This window comes from Fulmarus glacialis, unplaced genomic scaffold (genome assembly GCF_000690835.1).
Source record: "Fulmarus glacialis isolate BGI_N327 unplaced genomic scaffold, ASM69083v1 scaffold43076, whole genome shotgun sequence".
NCBI classification, from domain to species: domain Eukaryota; kingdom Metazoa; phylum Chordata; class Aves; order Procellariiformes; family Procellariidae; genus Fulmarus; species Fulmarus glacialis.
This window is the reverse complement of record NW_009218293.1, coordinates 30,687-45,590: the sequence shown is the minus strand read 5'-3', so window position 1 is coordinate 45,590 and position 14,904 is coordinate 30,687. Positions and strand designations below refer to the sequence as shown.

General features: G+C 46.5%; 1 protein-coding gene across 1 annotated transcript in view; it reads right to left on the bottom strand.

The window, feature by feature from the left end:
* Nucleotides 1-308: 308 nt before the first annotated feature.
* Nucleotides 309-14,904, bottom strand: part of LOC104078376 (exportin-7-like) — a gene marked incomplete at both ends in the record, with an annotated part of 28,390 nt that continues 13,794 nt past the window's right edge. The window contains 16 exon segments of the mRNA XM_009579992.1: nt 309-469; nt 813-951; nt 2,121-2,335; nt 2,907-2,920; nt 2,922-2,972; nt 4,092-4,199; nt 4,915-5,003; nt 5,479-5,585; nt 6,051-6,159; nt 7,353-7,416; nt 7,895-7,975; nt 9,083-9,156; nt 10,116-10,251; nt 11,595-11,700; nt 12,811-13,004; nt 14,075-14,247. Of these exon segments, the coding sequence (XP_009578287.1) occupies nt 309-469; nt 813-951; nt 2,121-2,335; nt 2,907-2,920; nt 2,922-2,972; nt 4,092-4,199; nt 4,915-5,003; nt 5,479-5,585; nt 6,051-6,159; nt 7,353-7,416; nt 7,895-7,975; nt 9,083-9,156; nt 10,116-10,251; nt 11,595-11,700; nt 12,811-13,004; nt 14,075-14,247 (1,821 nt within the window).

Here is a 14,904-nt window from a genome sequence, read left to right as displayed (position 1 = left end):
AAAAAAAGAAAAAAAAAGAAAAAAGCTCATTTTTGGCTACTTCTTTTCAGATCTGAAATGCAAAAATGCTGTTCCTTGCACAGGGAAAACCATGGCCCTGAAGCATGGCTTTGAATCAGATCTACCATATGATGAATGTGTAGGAGAGATGCAATACTAGCAAAAAATCCTTTTTGCTCTGGAAAAGCCCGGGGCTCTAGAGCTGAGAGCATGCAGCCCCCATATTACATCATGCTAAGAAAATTCAGGGCTTATCAGGGAGTTTACCATGCCATGCCACAACAAGGCTCTACGCCTTCGGTCTTTACCTGCTGAATCATCTCCGGGTGCTGCTGCATTATGTGCAGGAACCGGTCGCTCTCCTGGGTCAGAGGTGTGGTCCTCTTCTTGGTGCTGCGAGACAGCTGCTTGAAGAGATAGGTGACAATGTGGTCCAAACAGGAGCAGCAGCCTGTGCAAACCATGGTGTCTGCAAGAACAGGAAAGGGGAAGATATTGGGGTACTGCCAGCATTTCCCTTGCTCAGATGCACCTGGGCAGGCTCCCAGGGAAACGCCACCATTTATCTGGGTCCTTTTAGGGACTTTGCAAGCAAGAACCACCTAACCCTAAATGAGTCGGTAACCTCCTCACCGACATATTCACTATCTCTAACGTCCCAGCTTTAACAGAGGTGAAACTCCTCCACCCATTCACAAGGTACATCTTAATTTATCTGTTAGCCTGAAATACCATGCATTCAAAGCAACCAAAATCTTTCCCCACTTCCAAATCAAAGCCCTAAGAGCACAACAGAGAGCAGAAGTAGTTACCTAGTGCAGTGAGGCCTTCTGAAATGGAAGAGAGAATATACATGATTACATGAGGCTCCAGACTGGCTATAAAGTTCATATGGTCCTGGGTAAGAACTTCCAGCAAGGAATAGTATGACTGGCTGAGCTTGGGATAATCCTGCAGAGAAAGGAGGAGAGAAAGACTTTTAAGGCCTCATGGTTAGCCTGTAACCATCAGTTAAGGCTTTCTGCTACACCCAACCCATTAATCACCTGAAAACTGCTTACTGAATCTCCTGGAAAGAGAACAAACCAACCTCTCTAACAGCATAACTTATGGGCCAACATATTTTATCCTCTTCTCCCCCAACAAGAGCCTTCCAAACAGGCTCCAGCAACAATGGCCCAGCAGGTTCCCAACACTGTTATATCAAACCATCTTTCCCCACTGCTTCGTTCTTTTCTAAATGGGGAGTGTTAACTGACTAATGCCAGTGCTGGAGATTCAGAGATAGGAATGACTCTCCAGGTGTCCATGCAGAGTGCCAGATCACATAAAAATCAACATGCGCTGTGCTGGGCTCAGCAGCCTGCACCGCAGCCAGTGCCAGACCCCTCAAGCAGCCCCCAGACTGGTGGGGGGACTCTGCTGGGAGTCCTGCAAAGTGGCCCCATCTCAAGAGTTACATGTCTCAAGAGCAATGGTTTGGCCACCGGTATATTAAATCAAAAACGTGCTGAATGCAGTCACAAAGATGGCAACAATTTCTTTCAGATCCTGCTATGGTAATAAGACAGATAAGACTTGGGAGGAATATATGCTGCCCTCCCTCCTTGATATTGTTGCCAAGCAAGACTGTGCTGATAGGGTCTCAAAGCTCTGCGGCAAAATGGATTTCTGTATACGAGGTCTGGATAGGAGCAAGACGCTGTAGGTGGATGTCCTCAGCAAGCAGGTTGCACTGTAATTGCTGATGCATCAAGATCTCTGCCCACAGGCAATACAGGGAAGAACAATCCTTTACTCGCAGGAAGTGTTTTTCAGATAGAGGAGGAATTATTTTGGTAATTGCTCTGCTGAGACTTGGAGCATACCCTGCTGGAGAGCTGAGCAGCGGGGCTGCCCAGCGGGGCCTTGGGTGGTGGGGTTACAGCCTTCACGCAGGACCTGCCGCTGCACATTCCAGGAGCTGTAATTTCCTGCTGGCCTGTGCCTATAGCTGGGGTTCCAGGAAGTGGCACAAGTTCACTCGTCTCTGTGATTAAAGTATTCCTCTACTGCATAATCTTCCAACCCTGTCTTCCCTAGCCATGTGTTTAAACTGCTAATCACAGGTGTCAGCTTACCAGAAGGTCACTGTGAGGGATGGAAAGCAGAAGCTTGATAAAAGTTTGCAAGGCATTGTCCAGTGCATCATCCCCGTACAGACGGAAGACCCCAAAGTTGACGTAGCTCCCACTCAGTGCAGCCTTCAGCATAGAGAAGCAGATGGAAATCCCCTTGAGCTTCAAGGCATAGACTTGATCCTTTGGGACCTCCCCAAGCGTTAGGATACGATTTCCTGCATGAGCACAGAAGCGGACTCAGTATTTCAGCAACCACATCCAAACCCTTTCTCACCCAGGGTGCAGGAAAAACAAAAGTAGAGCCATAAGGAGTGACTGAGAAGTCAGCCACAAGCACCAAAGACTTATTCCCCAGCCAAAGGTTAAGGAACCTGACACAAGTTAAAAGCGCGGCTCTACTAGGAACCACGGGAGAACACAACTGCATGTAATTTTGCTGTGGAAACAGGACAGCATAAGGACAGATTGCTCTCTACTTGCTTCACAGGTTTGCCCATGTCACCTTGCACACTCACAAGGGGCTCAGCTGGGCTCCTGCTCATTGCTGTCATTTTCTTCCTCATTTTCACGGCAAACACCCTGCCCCTTCTGCTTGCCTGCCTACCCAGCACTTCAAGCAGAAGCATCTCCCTGTAGCTAAGCATGCATTCAGCAAGCGATTTGGCATGGCTTCCCAGCCCGGGCTCGCCCTCTGAGCTGGCAAGTGCCCCAGCCCTCACTCCTCAAGCAAGCGGAGGAGTCAAGGGCAGACCGAGGCTGCCCGGATCCCACCTGCTGGGTACTCACCATACGTAGTTATCTAAGAGCAGGATGCCATTCGGTGAGGACACATCAAACTGCAGCCGTTGGGATCTAATGGAAAGACAGGGAATAAACTTGAGCTCAAACATACCGGGAATAAAACCAAAGTAATACTCCAGCACCTCCATGTGCTGCTGCGTACTGGGGCACCCTCCTCCCAGGGCTGCTCCCCAGAGTTCAACAAAACACCCTGGTCTGGTAGAAAATACTGCTGTTCGTTACCAAAGCCAGACAGGACACAGCCACTTAGGGACAGACAAGCTCTGCTGTCACAGAAGAAAGGGCCTATATTTCACAGACGTTAGGAATATTACAAGATCGAGGCTGGAAATCCTGTCTTGGCAATAGTCACTAGGCTACTGTACACAAACACAGCAAACATCTTGGAAGCAGCATTGTAGGGCAGGCTGACTAGCTCCTATTCATAACATGACCAAGAATTCAGAGCTTGGCATTTTTTCCCCTACAGTGAATAGATCTTACAATTGAAGCGCAGCGAGTTGTCCAGTTCACCTCTGAAATAAATGAGTGGACATATTCCAGTAAGGATTGGCCTACTGCAAAGATGCCGGTCGGATGGGGCAAACAGTCTGACAGTACGGAGAGCCAACTCTCAAATGACTGTGCCTGAACCTTGTGTCCCTTCCACTCATCTGTAACAACGGTCCCTTCCTATAGGGTTGTGTTCAGCTGGCTGTAAGCCAGAGCAACATCTTGGCAACCTTCCACTGCCAGATTAGACAGCTTCTGAATTATCTGAATAGCATCAGAGGTACCTCTCTGCTGGTAAAAAGAGCTGATGCTCTAAAGCAAAAGTGGTCATCTGGCTGCCAGATAGAACGACGCTCATTTCAAACACAGGTTTTAAAAATTAACATGAGTTGCCTGCCTCCATCTTAGTGCTGTCCTTGGAAGCAGATGCTGAACAAGTTCAGTGTTTATTGATCGCCTCTCTTGGTCTGACTGAGTCATGACGTGACTGATATCCAAACTGTTAGATTTTCTTCCCTACTGAAACAGTGCCAGTTTCCCCCCTGTCCCCTTAGCAGCCTTTATAGCATAAATAGACTCAAGTAGAGAAAACACAACCGGGCACCAACACCCACACAAAGGCTGAAGCAGCAGACAGACACAAATCCCTGCCAGCTTTCAGATGCTGGAGGTTCATACCTATTATGTACCAACTCAGCCATCAGTTTGAGGACAGGTGTAGTGCAGGCTGGGTCATGGTACCAGAGTTCAATTGCCCGCTGTAGGATTGGCATGTAGGATGGGTAGCTGCAAGGTAAAAGCTAAGGAACTTTGTTGCTTTGCATGAAGAGAAAAGGTCACAACCTCTACCAAAAAGACATATTTTGTGTACTGCACCCGAACCTTGCAAAGGAGCTTACTTAACAAGGTTAAACAGAGATGCTGCTTTATCACAGAAAAAATAATAATAATAAAAAAAATCATCTTAAGTCCGTTGAAGGAGTTGCATACACACTTATACTAGGAAAAACCAGAACCAAAGAGTTTTTGAATGAAAGGGAAGACAGATACAAAAATCTGTCACTGCAACAGCCAGCTGACCTTCACCAGCCAAAGAGAAATCTGGAGCCCAGATACCGTGCTCTTTGAGCAGCTATGCTCTCACCAAGAGGACAGAGATACCAACCGCTGTTGGCTTTAGCAAGCAAGAGGAAAGCTTTTGTTGCTGCTGAGAAACAAGCATCCCATTAAAGGCCTTTGTGCTTTACAGGTCAAATCTCTTTAGGTCCAATCGGAAAAACCCCAACAGTTCAGCTTTGAGCAGATTTCTAGGTTGACTTGGCTGCAGACAGACCAAGTCAAATCTATTTTAGGCCTTCGAGACAGGACACAGAGTACTATAAAGTGAAGAGAAATCCCAGTCAGGATTTAGCAGGGAAAATAGGGCATTTGGATGCAGTCAGCCAGAGTTCTCCCCTCTGACAGACAGGACGACTCAAGTTTTAGGGCAATAGAAGGATACATCCACTCAAACAGCATCATGAAGCTGGTCTTGGCATTGAAGGCAAAGGCTATTCCCCTCAAGTCTCTCACCAAACCAACCAAAGTTCTCTGTATTGCAAAAGAAAAGATACGTTAAAATATTCCCTCCCTGGCTGCACCAGCCCAGAGCCACTTCCCTTCCTCCCATCCCTACAGCAATACAGCCTTTCTGTGCTGGATGCCAATCCCAGGTTAGACAGTTCTCCCTCTTCAGTGCCAGAAGCCCTCTTTAATTTGAGCCAGTGCGGTGACAGTACTGGGGTATTTCATTCCCAGCAGAAGGAAAGCTAGCAGATGAGGCTCACTGCTTCAATTACGAACTGCACCTAGACCCCAAGGGATAAGGCACACCACCGCTTCCCCACATACTGAAAGAAAAGCACCTATCTCTCCAACATCTACTTGTCTCGTTCAGAGGGCAGAATGGCTCTCACTCTGCAGGCGTTACTTGTTCTCTCCTGTCTGTCTGAACTGAAAATGTCAAAGCCTCTAAGTGAAAGAGTAGGGAGAGCATGGATAACAGGGAAGGTCCTGCCCAACTTACTTTTGCCTCTTGTTCATTGAACGTATTTGTGCTGAACATCTGGGCCACAGTCTCAAAGGCAGCTGTGAGGGGAAGCATGAACTGCTCATACTGATCCTCATCTTCCCCTGAAAGAAAAAAAAACAGAAATCAGGAGGAAATAGACTGCACATCCCTGAGCCCTGCAGTACTGCCTGTGCTAGACGTTCAGACGTTGCTCACCCACTGAGCTAGAGGCAGAGAGACCACAGGTTTCCAGACAGGTCATCTATTACTGCCAATACCTAACTTACAGATAAGGCTTAGAACAAACTCTGCCATATCAGGAAAACATTTGGAATATTATGAAGGAAAAATTTAGCCCCAGCCTTGGTGGTGTGCACCTCTGAACTACCTGTACCCAGCAACGTGGCATCAAACCCACTCTTGAGCTTCTTTCCCCTCCTTTTCCTTATCGCATTTGCCTTTTCCCATTCCAGCATCCTTTTCTGGAAGAGCTTACAGCTCCCTAAATAGCAGGACCCAGCATATCGCAGAGCCCAGCATCCAAACCACACAGTTTTGCTCTGGATCCCAGGAAAAGACCCTAGTACCTAAATCCACCATGAGAAGACGTCCAAGTGCAGTGTAGAACGTAGTCCGACATCTCATGTCAGTCAGGTTGGACTGATTGTTAATGCCCAGGAAGGAAAAGTGCTCACTCTGCAAATGGAAGAGAAGAGATGGGTTAAAGGGGAACCACCAGCTTGAATGGGCTCCTGAATCACGGGCTGAGGATGCCTCATTCCCCTGTCTAATTCTCAGCCTGTGCAAGGATGTGAAGCAGCAAGCTGCACGGGTATCTCATAACCGCTTCACATCTGCCAGCCATCTTGGAGAACAGGCCACCAGAGGGCAACAGGCACCGCACCTGCACACCCCGGAGCAGTGTCCTATCTGCTGGCAAAGATACCAGTTATCATCTTTCATCTTGGAATTCCCCAGGACCAGACGAACAAGGAAGTCTTGCTTTGCCTCCAGAGCAGAGAAGCAATCTGCCCCCCTTACTCATGGGGACCCTTCAGGCATCAAGGTGCTGAAAACCAGCCCTCTGCAGACAGATCCCCAGTTACTCTGCCCACATTCTCCAGGGAAAAAGTAGCCCCAGACAATGCAGTCTGAATGCAGCTTCTGGGCCAAACACAGGACGTGGGACTGCCTGCAAAATATCCCCCAGCTCAAGGAATACAGCACCTCGTTCAACCAGTCAATGCAAACCTTCTGGATGTGGTGCTGGGAGTCCTATCGCTACAGCATCGCAGCATCAAATGACCACATGCTCCCAGAGGCAAGTCAGAAATCTGATACTTTGCTGCTGGCTTCTAGTTGCTCATTCTAACATTTTTGATTTCAAGTCAGCATCCCAGATCTGCACACAGAGTACCAAGGAACAAGGCTGCTATCCTGACCACTGCAAGACATGGCACTTCTTCCAAACCGGCACTTTTAGAATGAAAGCTGGGGCACTGAAATGCTGTTATATTTTGCATTAAATTGCATAAACAGTGCTCACTGCTGTCTGCCTGCATGTGCAGCAGTATCAGCCGTCTCCTGCATTTCACTCTGGAGATGGCTGTCTTTCAGTGGAGAGTAAAGAGACCCCCACATTAACCCTTCGGGGATGAAAGGTACCACATAATTACAGCCCCTCAAAATTGAAGGGCAGGCTTTGAACAAAGAGAGACAGAACACAGATCACATTTTCCAGAGGCTAAACTAGTATGATGGAAGCATCTGGGAGACAGGTAAACTTCAAAAGTGTGTCCAGGTGTTAAAATTAGGGAATTATCTCAGTTGCACAAAGGCAGACAGAGGAGTTTGCTGTGAGATGAAAAGCAGAAGGTGAAAGGACTTACCGTGTGATTGTTCAGCATGAACTGTACGGCGCTCAGTTTCACCAGCTTTCTAACACTACTGTATGTAAAGGGGGTGTTAAGGAAGAAGCAGAGTAAGCAGAAAACTTCCTGCAATGCTTGCAAAGCACTTTCCAGGGCAAAAGTGGAAGGGGACTTACATCTATATTATTCAGTATGTTCTAGCCTCTCTTCCATTTGTTTCAAGAGCAACCAAGCTGCATGCATCTCTACTGCAGAGACCTGCAGTGACCATTTTTATTTACTCTCTCAGGAAGAACAAGTAGAAGACCATAAGATAGACTGCAAACAAATGAACTGTGGAAGTAACAAAGCAATTATGATCCAAAATAAAAATAACTACATTATAGCCATCCACTGCAATTCAACAGCTAGACGTTGACCAAGCACTCGCACTCTGCTCTTCTCATCAGGAATCTGTTACACGCAGAGTGCTCCTGTTCCAGCCGAGCATCTGGGTCACTCTTCCCCCATCCTGAGGTTAAAGTGTTCTGCGCACCCAACAGCTCTTCTGAAAAGGATATCCAATGGAGAGGTCATTGAGCAGCTGCAGCGTCTTGGAGGTGATAGGCTCGCATCGACCCCAGTACTTCAAGTTGGTGATGCTAGGGAAGAGGACAACAAAGACAGATCAGAGGGCTTTGCTCGGCTTCCCCTTTGCTGTGCGGCGGATTCTTCCAGTTCAAAAGTCACCCAACATCATCAGCTCCACCCTCCACCGAAACCACAGACATCACAAGCCACAAAATATTGGTATAAAATTACTGTACTTACATTTGGTTGACTAGAAAATTATCCTTCAGATAATCTTCACTACTTGGGTCCCAAGCTACACTGGCCCATACCCAGGCCCTTGGAATTCTGTGGCACTCCAGGGCTGGTTTCTGCAGCAAGGGTAAGAGAATTCTGCGGCAGTGACTACATGCAGACGTATGCAATTCTGCACCTGCACCATCCACTGTCAGCTGCAGAATTCTAGTAGCCCTTGCTTCTTCCAGGAGAGCCATTTCACCCCTTGGGGATGATGCGCAGCCGGGGCGCACGAGGGTAGGCAAGGCCCCATGCACGTAAAGACGGGGGCGATGCTAAAGAAGTAGAGGGGGAGCTAGCTGCTGCACGTCGCCAGGCACATGGCACTGGGCATCAGCACTGGAGCTACTGAATTGGTTCAAAATGCTCACGGAGGCTGCCAAAGACATGACAAAAAGCCAGTCGACAGGTTTGGTCCAGAGGAGAGCTGCCAAGGAACACGCTGAAGAGGGTGCCTACCAGAGTGGAAGAGTTTTAAGGAAAGGACTTGTGCTACTCTGGTACTGAACAGCACAACTTGCAAAGAAAACCTCTGAAGGAGCAGTCCCCTCCCCATAGAGCTTTCGTGGCTGGTGATTGCCAATAGTCAAGTGATAGGGCATGAGTGCTTGAGGCTGTCCCCTCTCTGACTTTGGTTTTACTAAGCAGGCACTGGAAAGAGAATCCATTATCCTGGTGTACGGCTTATTTTTGTGTCTCCATAGCCCAGGCTAGAATCCACGGTGGATAAATCAATCCTGGATATTGTGCGTGACTTAAGCCCTGATAAAAGCTGTAATTCTCTCAAGTAGCCAGATGTTACTAGCTTTAGACTGAACAACACTCCCTCATATTCCAGTTTTCCTGGTTACACCTTCAAATAAACCCTGGACACTCTGATGCCTGCAAGCAGGAACACTTACATTTTTCCTATGAAGACGCTCAGGACCATGGTCTCATCATTCAACCCCAGGACCTCTGAGAGACGGCGGTACAGCTGGAGGGGAAAAAAATAACACCAGTTTAAAAGCTGTCAACAAAACAAGTAATGATCAAGGATTATTTGTTTTTCACTTGTTCTCCCTTTGTGACACACATGCCTGGGAGGGCGTATGCTCTGGGCTTTCCCAGATCAGTCAAACAATGCAGAGAGATGCTCGTGATCTGATCCAGACCAACACTTGCCCTAATCACTGCTATCTCTTTTCTGTCGCTAGTCATAGCAGGTTCAGATACTGTACACAGAAGCTGGAGCACTTGCTTTTCCTAGGGAAAGGGGACATAACAACTGTGCTCCTCCACCTGCACCTACAAGCAGTTTCTTAGTGAATTTGTCTGGAACGCTAAGCCCCTTGCCACATCACTGCTCCAAAGTCTGTGAGATGGGGAAGGAAGGTCTCAGGTTACTGGAAAGGAAGAGAATCTAATTCTAGAGTAATGATGTTCCCATTCTTTACGTATTTTTTTTAATTTGAAAAAGGTATTTTGCATCTCTCAAAATGCACCAAGGCATTCAAAGTCCAGCACATCTACAATTGCCTTGCGATGAAGAGAATGGATATTTATCTTCACTTTAGAGCCAAAGAAGCAAGGCACAGATGCTAAGCTCAGGCTCCTCATGGGTGCTTGAGGTGGTGCGACTCGCACACTTTCACGGGTATATAGGCTTAAGGGACTCATCTGAAGTCACAGAAGAGACCTGGCAGGTAACAAAACTGAACCCAGGTCTCAAGTTCTGGCTCCTTCCTGATGCATACAGAACACGGTGTTTCAAAAACAGCTCAGGGTTTGCAATATTAACACTGGACATGTATCTACAAAACACAGCAGACAGGTGTCTCAAATATTTTCAGCTATAAAAAAGAGAAAACAAATAATGCCATTTGCTTTCATTTAAAAAGGGAAGCTATTACTGGACTTACATCACTAAAGAGACATAGCAAGGGAACTGATTACCTTGGAAGACTTCTGCACCTGATCTCCAATATAGATCTTCCGGAACTGCTCAAAGAAGCTCAGCATGGCAAGCTCCAGCTTCTCATTCCCAGCCTGCGCCAGACGAGAGTCCGTCAGGTTCATCAACTGCAGCACCCTGGAGAGAGGTGGGAAAAACACACCTTGCTGATGGACACCGGGAGAAAGGAGGGATTTCTGGCACATGGTGCTGTTTCCAGGCTGCGTGCAACAGTATTTTTCACCTTCTGTGGGCACTGTCATTTTGGGTCAAGAACTGACAAAACTGATAACAAAACACTGACTAGGGCACATTCCTCTTCCGTGCAAGGCCATTATAAGGCTTCTATATCCCTTCTAACAGGGATGCAAGGCCTCGGTTTTAATTTGCTGCAGAACTGAGTTTCGGGTGCTTTAGCACACTTACCCAGTGACTGATTCATTGTGTTCTCAAACCCACCTGTGAAACCACTACCTGCTCCCCTCACAAAAGCCAGACTCTAAACGACACTCCCACTTCAGTTTGGCTTTTGTTGTGAGCCCTGCAGAAACAACGCTGTGACCGGTGCATGGGCAAAATGAGCAGACCTTGCTGGCAAGGAAGGGGTGGAGGGATTTTAGGGTAAATAACACACATGCAGCAGAACAGGGGGGGACAAAAGCAAGGATACTCCTTTTGGCAAGTGCCACAAAGCACAGAGTGGGAAAGAAGATAAAACATAAATAAACTTCTGTGAACAGGTATCATATATGCTGGCACTAAAGGTAGCTGAAATATATACGGGGTCTCACTATTTCCCCTTCAATAACTCATCAGCTACATGAGAAGCCAGTGCTTGATATTATCTATTAGCCATGGCTCACCAACAGGCCATCTTCCATACATTCACAGCTTAGCTCCTTTTCCTACCCTAGCTTCCAAGCTGAGCAATTAGGATCTGGATCAGAAGGCACTCAGCGTGACTCAAGGTTGTTCATGAGTAGTGAGCTACATGTTCTTACACCCATCAAATAAAGTTTGCATTTGAGAGGATTTACAATCCCAAAAATCCAGCATGTGTTAGGCAACATTATAAAGTTTTAGCAGCTACAGAAAAATTACAATATTCATAGCATATTTATGGACAAAACCCACTTTGGATTATTACTAGACAAAAGATTTTTCCCCCCACCCCAGCAAAGAACCATCATGCATTTAGTTCTACTCCAATGCATGCATTTAAGCCCGGTAACATTCCCCTCTTACATGCTCTTCCCCTCTCATTCTCTTTCTTATAACCCAGATTTCCCAATTTAGCCAAGCCACAGCAGAAGTTTGCTGCCTGGCTCTAGCCAGTGCCGCCAATCTCTTCTTTCAGGATGGCCAATTCCACACTGTTCTTTTCAGTGAAGAGAGGGGAAGAACATGGTTGCAGCTTCACAATAGCAATTCTTTTGTTGACTTCAGGAGTGGTGCAGCTAGAAAACAGTCAGCATCCCTACCGACAAACCAACTCGCCATCCATCGCATCCTGCTCATCCGTGCTGGCGAACGAGACCCTACCACCAATCACTGCCCCGATAATATAGACGAGCCACGTCAGGCGCCCTGAAACCAACAGAGGACATCAGAACCAAGCACATCACACATTACACAGAGGAAGCCGAGATTTGCATTTTATTTTAGCAAAGGCAGGATTCACAAGGAGTACCTTTCTGCTTTAGTAACCATCTATACCAAAATTACTCAATTTTCCACTTGGTGGAGAGCAGGCACAACTTTACTAGAAAAGAAACAAGAATGCCAGGTCTGCCTAGAAGATTTTTGTTATTTAAAGCTATTCCACTGCAGAAAGCCACTTTCTTGTAAAACTGTATTCTATGTATTTAAACATGTGCAGATGCCAGCAGGCAGCATTTATTCTTTCAAAGTACATGTGGCTGGTGGAGAAGTCCACATCATATGGAGTTTTGCCCAAACACACGCACAAGAAGAGAAGTACTGTGTTAGATCAGACAATACTGTTTTAGAAGGAAGAGGAAATTCCATACTTGTGCTGATGCGCCCAACTCCTCCACGAAAGGGGAAGCCAGCTACATTATTAGAGAGGGGGCATAACACAGCTATACCTGAACCTCCAAAGGAACTGCTTCTTTATGGCTAGTGTTAAGCAATTCCTAAACCAACCAGCTGTGCAAGTACAAAACCTCCATGCTGAACCCACCCAATGCTGCGGACAGACACCCTCCTTCAGACAGTGGCACCAGCTGAAAACCCCACTCCCAGTTACTCATTAACAACCACCAGCTGGAGATTTCTGCCACACAGCCAGCAGGGAGGTTCAAATGAGCACTCCATATCCTGCCTCAGACAAAAGAGGGATGGGGCAGGCAGTGCTGACCACCTGGGGATGGGAGAACATCCTCATAACTTGTCTGTGAAAGACTGGGCAAGGAGATGCACTACATTTCCCCAAAAAAGGAATGGAGTCAGTTGTAGGACAGCAATATCTTCAGCCAGCACTGCTGTGTGTGTTGGGAGTGTCTGTCCACAGCCAAAAATATTCTACACTATACGGGCACCTCTCCAAGGGAATGTTTGTGAGATCTGCCTCCCCATTTATGGATTTCACCAGCACTGCAGGCTTCTGAAACGGTACTTTTGAGAATGGGCAACCTACAGCAAGCTCACAGGCCACATTCCTCCAAACATGCTCACCTTCCTGTACAGCAACGTCCATGGGGCTGGCGGTGGCACTCTGCAGCAGCTCCTGGTAGGACTGGGCTGACTGGTCGAAAAGCTGCACAAGCAGAGCGCAGGTCTTCTCATACTCGCATCGGCCGATGGTGGATAGCTGATCTAGCTGCTGTTGCACAAGGCCAGTATCGTCCAGTGGATCCTCCAAACCATCCCTAAGCAGCCAGAAAGCAGATTAGAAAACAACTTAAAACGTAGAGATAGCTTAAACCATAGTATAAGCTTATTTCTATCAGGTAGAGGATGCTTTCCTAGGCACAATTCCACTGACTAAAGCCTCTACCTCTACTATTTGTCACGATGGAGAGCTACACAGACCGATGTAATCATCTGATCATTACTGCAGCCATAAATCAGAAGAACAGTAGTGGTTCGGGTGGAAAGGCCATCAGGACCTGGGATGAGTAAGCTCTTCTATGTCTTTAATGTTTATCCAGGTCTTTGAACAGAATGTGCAGTGCCAAGAACAAGGTCTCTGGCTGTCTTTGTATAACAAAGCTTTCCATCTTTCTCAACGTTTTAGTTGCCTTTTCCTCTAAATACACTAACCTCAACAATAAGTTTATTGCTAACTCCAGAACTAGCTAAACCTGCTGTTCCTCCCTTGCATTGCCAGATACCTAAAAAGGGATAAGCCGATCAGTCTTCCTTAAGAGAGGCATTATTTTTCTGTATTTGACCATTTGTTTTCATCAAATACAAACACACACAAGGTAGAATTCATCCCACACGAATTCAGGCACTGCAACAGAGTCCTGTAGGCTGCCCTTACACTCAAGGGGGGGGGCCGGGGGGGAGATAACTTTAGGTATAATTTGTGCCATCCTACAGCAGAGATCTAAAAATAAAGTGAATCACACTTCGCATACTTATTCCCCTCTGCTACAATGGTAATTCAGAGTGTAAACAATATGCTGCAGATGTATGATGCTAGATAAGATGAACTCTACCCATAACATGTCGGAGACCACTTAGATCAATCTCCCATTTGAGATTGAGCAAGGTCTAAAAAACCCAGCTTAAAAAAAAAAAAAAATCTCTTTTTTATAAGAGACAGAATATGCAATTTAGGTAAGCTTCCCTTAGAAATCCTGTGGTGACTCACAAAACTTCCTGCAGTCATGCCCATTTTTAAAAGAAAACTCAGAACAGAGACACACGAGAGCCTTCTGCGTTAGACTGGTGCCGACAAGCAGAAGTGCTACCATCTCTCTGCTTTTCTTACCTCAATATGATGTGCACAGATTCCAGCCTGGATGTGATGTAAGCTTTTGTGACTTCTGGTGTGTATGTTTCGAGCATGTGAGGCTCTGTGGCTTTAACATAGGGCACTGATGCAGCCAGCCGCTGCCACAAGCTTAGGAGATAGTGAACGCTGTTCGGCGCGAACTCCCAGTGCTACCAGGAGCCAAGAGAAAGAAAAGGAAAGGAAAACAGTGACTTATGGCCTTATTTTACCCATATTATTTTGACTCATGTCACACTAGATATAGCAACATCTAAAACCTTTAATGATCTGGTTGGCAATTTTAACAATGAATTTCAGTTCACACCTCAATTCAGTGGGCATTATCAGCATTCAGTAAAGACTGAAAGATAATGCCGAGTTCCTAGGCTGTGTAGCTGAGCCAAAGCCTTTGGTCCCAAACTACTGCCGAGCTCATACTGTAGCGTACTGTAGACAGCTCCCCAAACAGAATGTACAGTTGAAAGCTGTCTTCCAGATAAATATTAAAATTCAACAAACAAAGGCATTATGTAAGCTATACAATTTTTTTTTAACCATATCCTGTACTGGGGTGTAGTTACAAGCCATATACCAGTGGAAAACTTAGTGGAAATATGGCATGATATTCATATTACTAGCAATCCCTGCAATTGCATTTTAATAGTGAAGCGATACATAATTCTAAAAATAAGCCTTATTTAACAAGGGTTCCCCCCCCGCCCCGGCTAGGACATGGAAAGACCTGGAGGCATAGCAACCCTGCCTTCCCCCACATACTGCTCCTGTTCCATTCAGTAGGAATTCACAGAATAATCAACGCTACACGG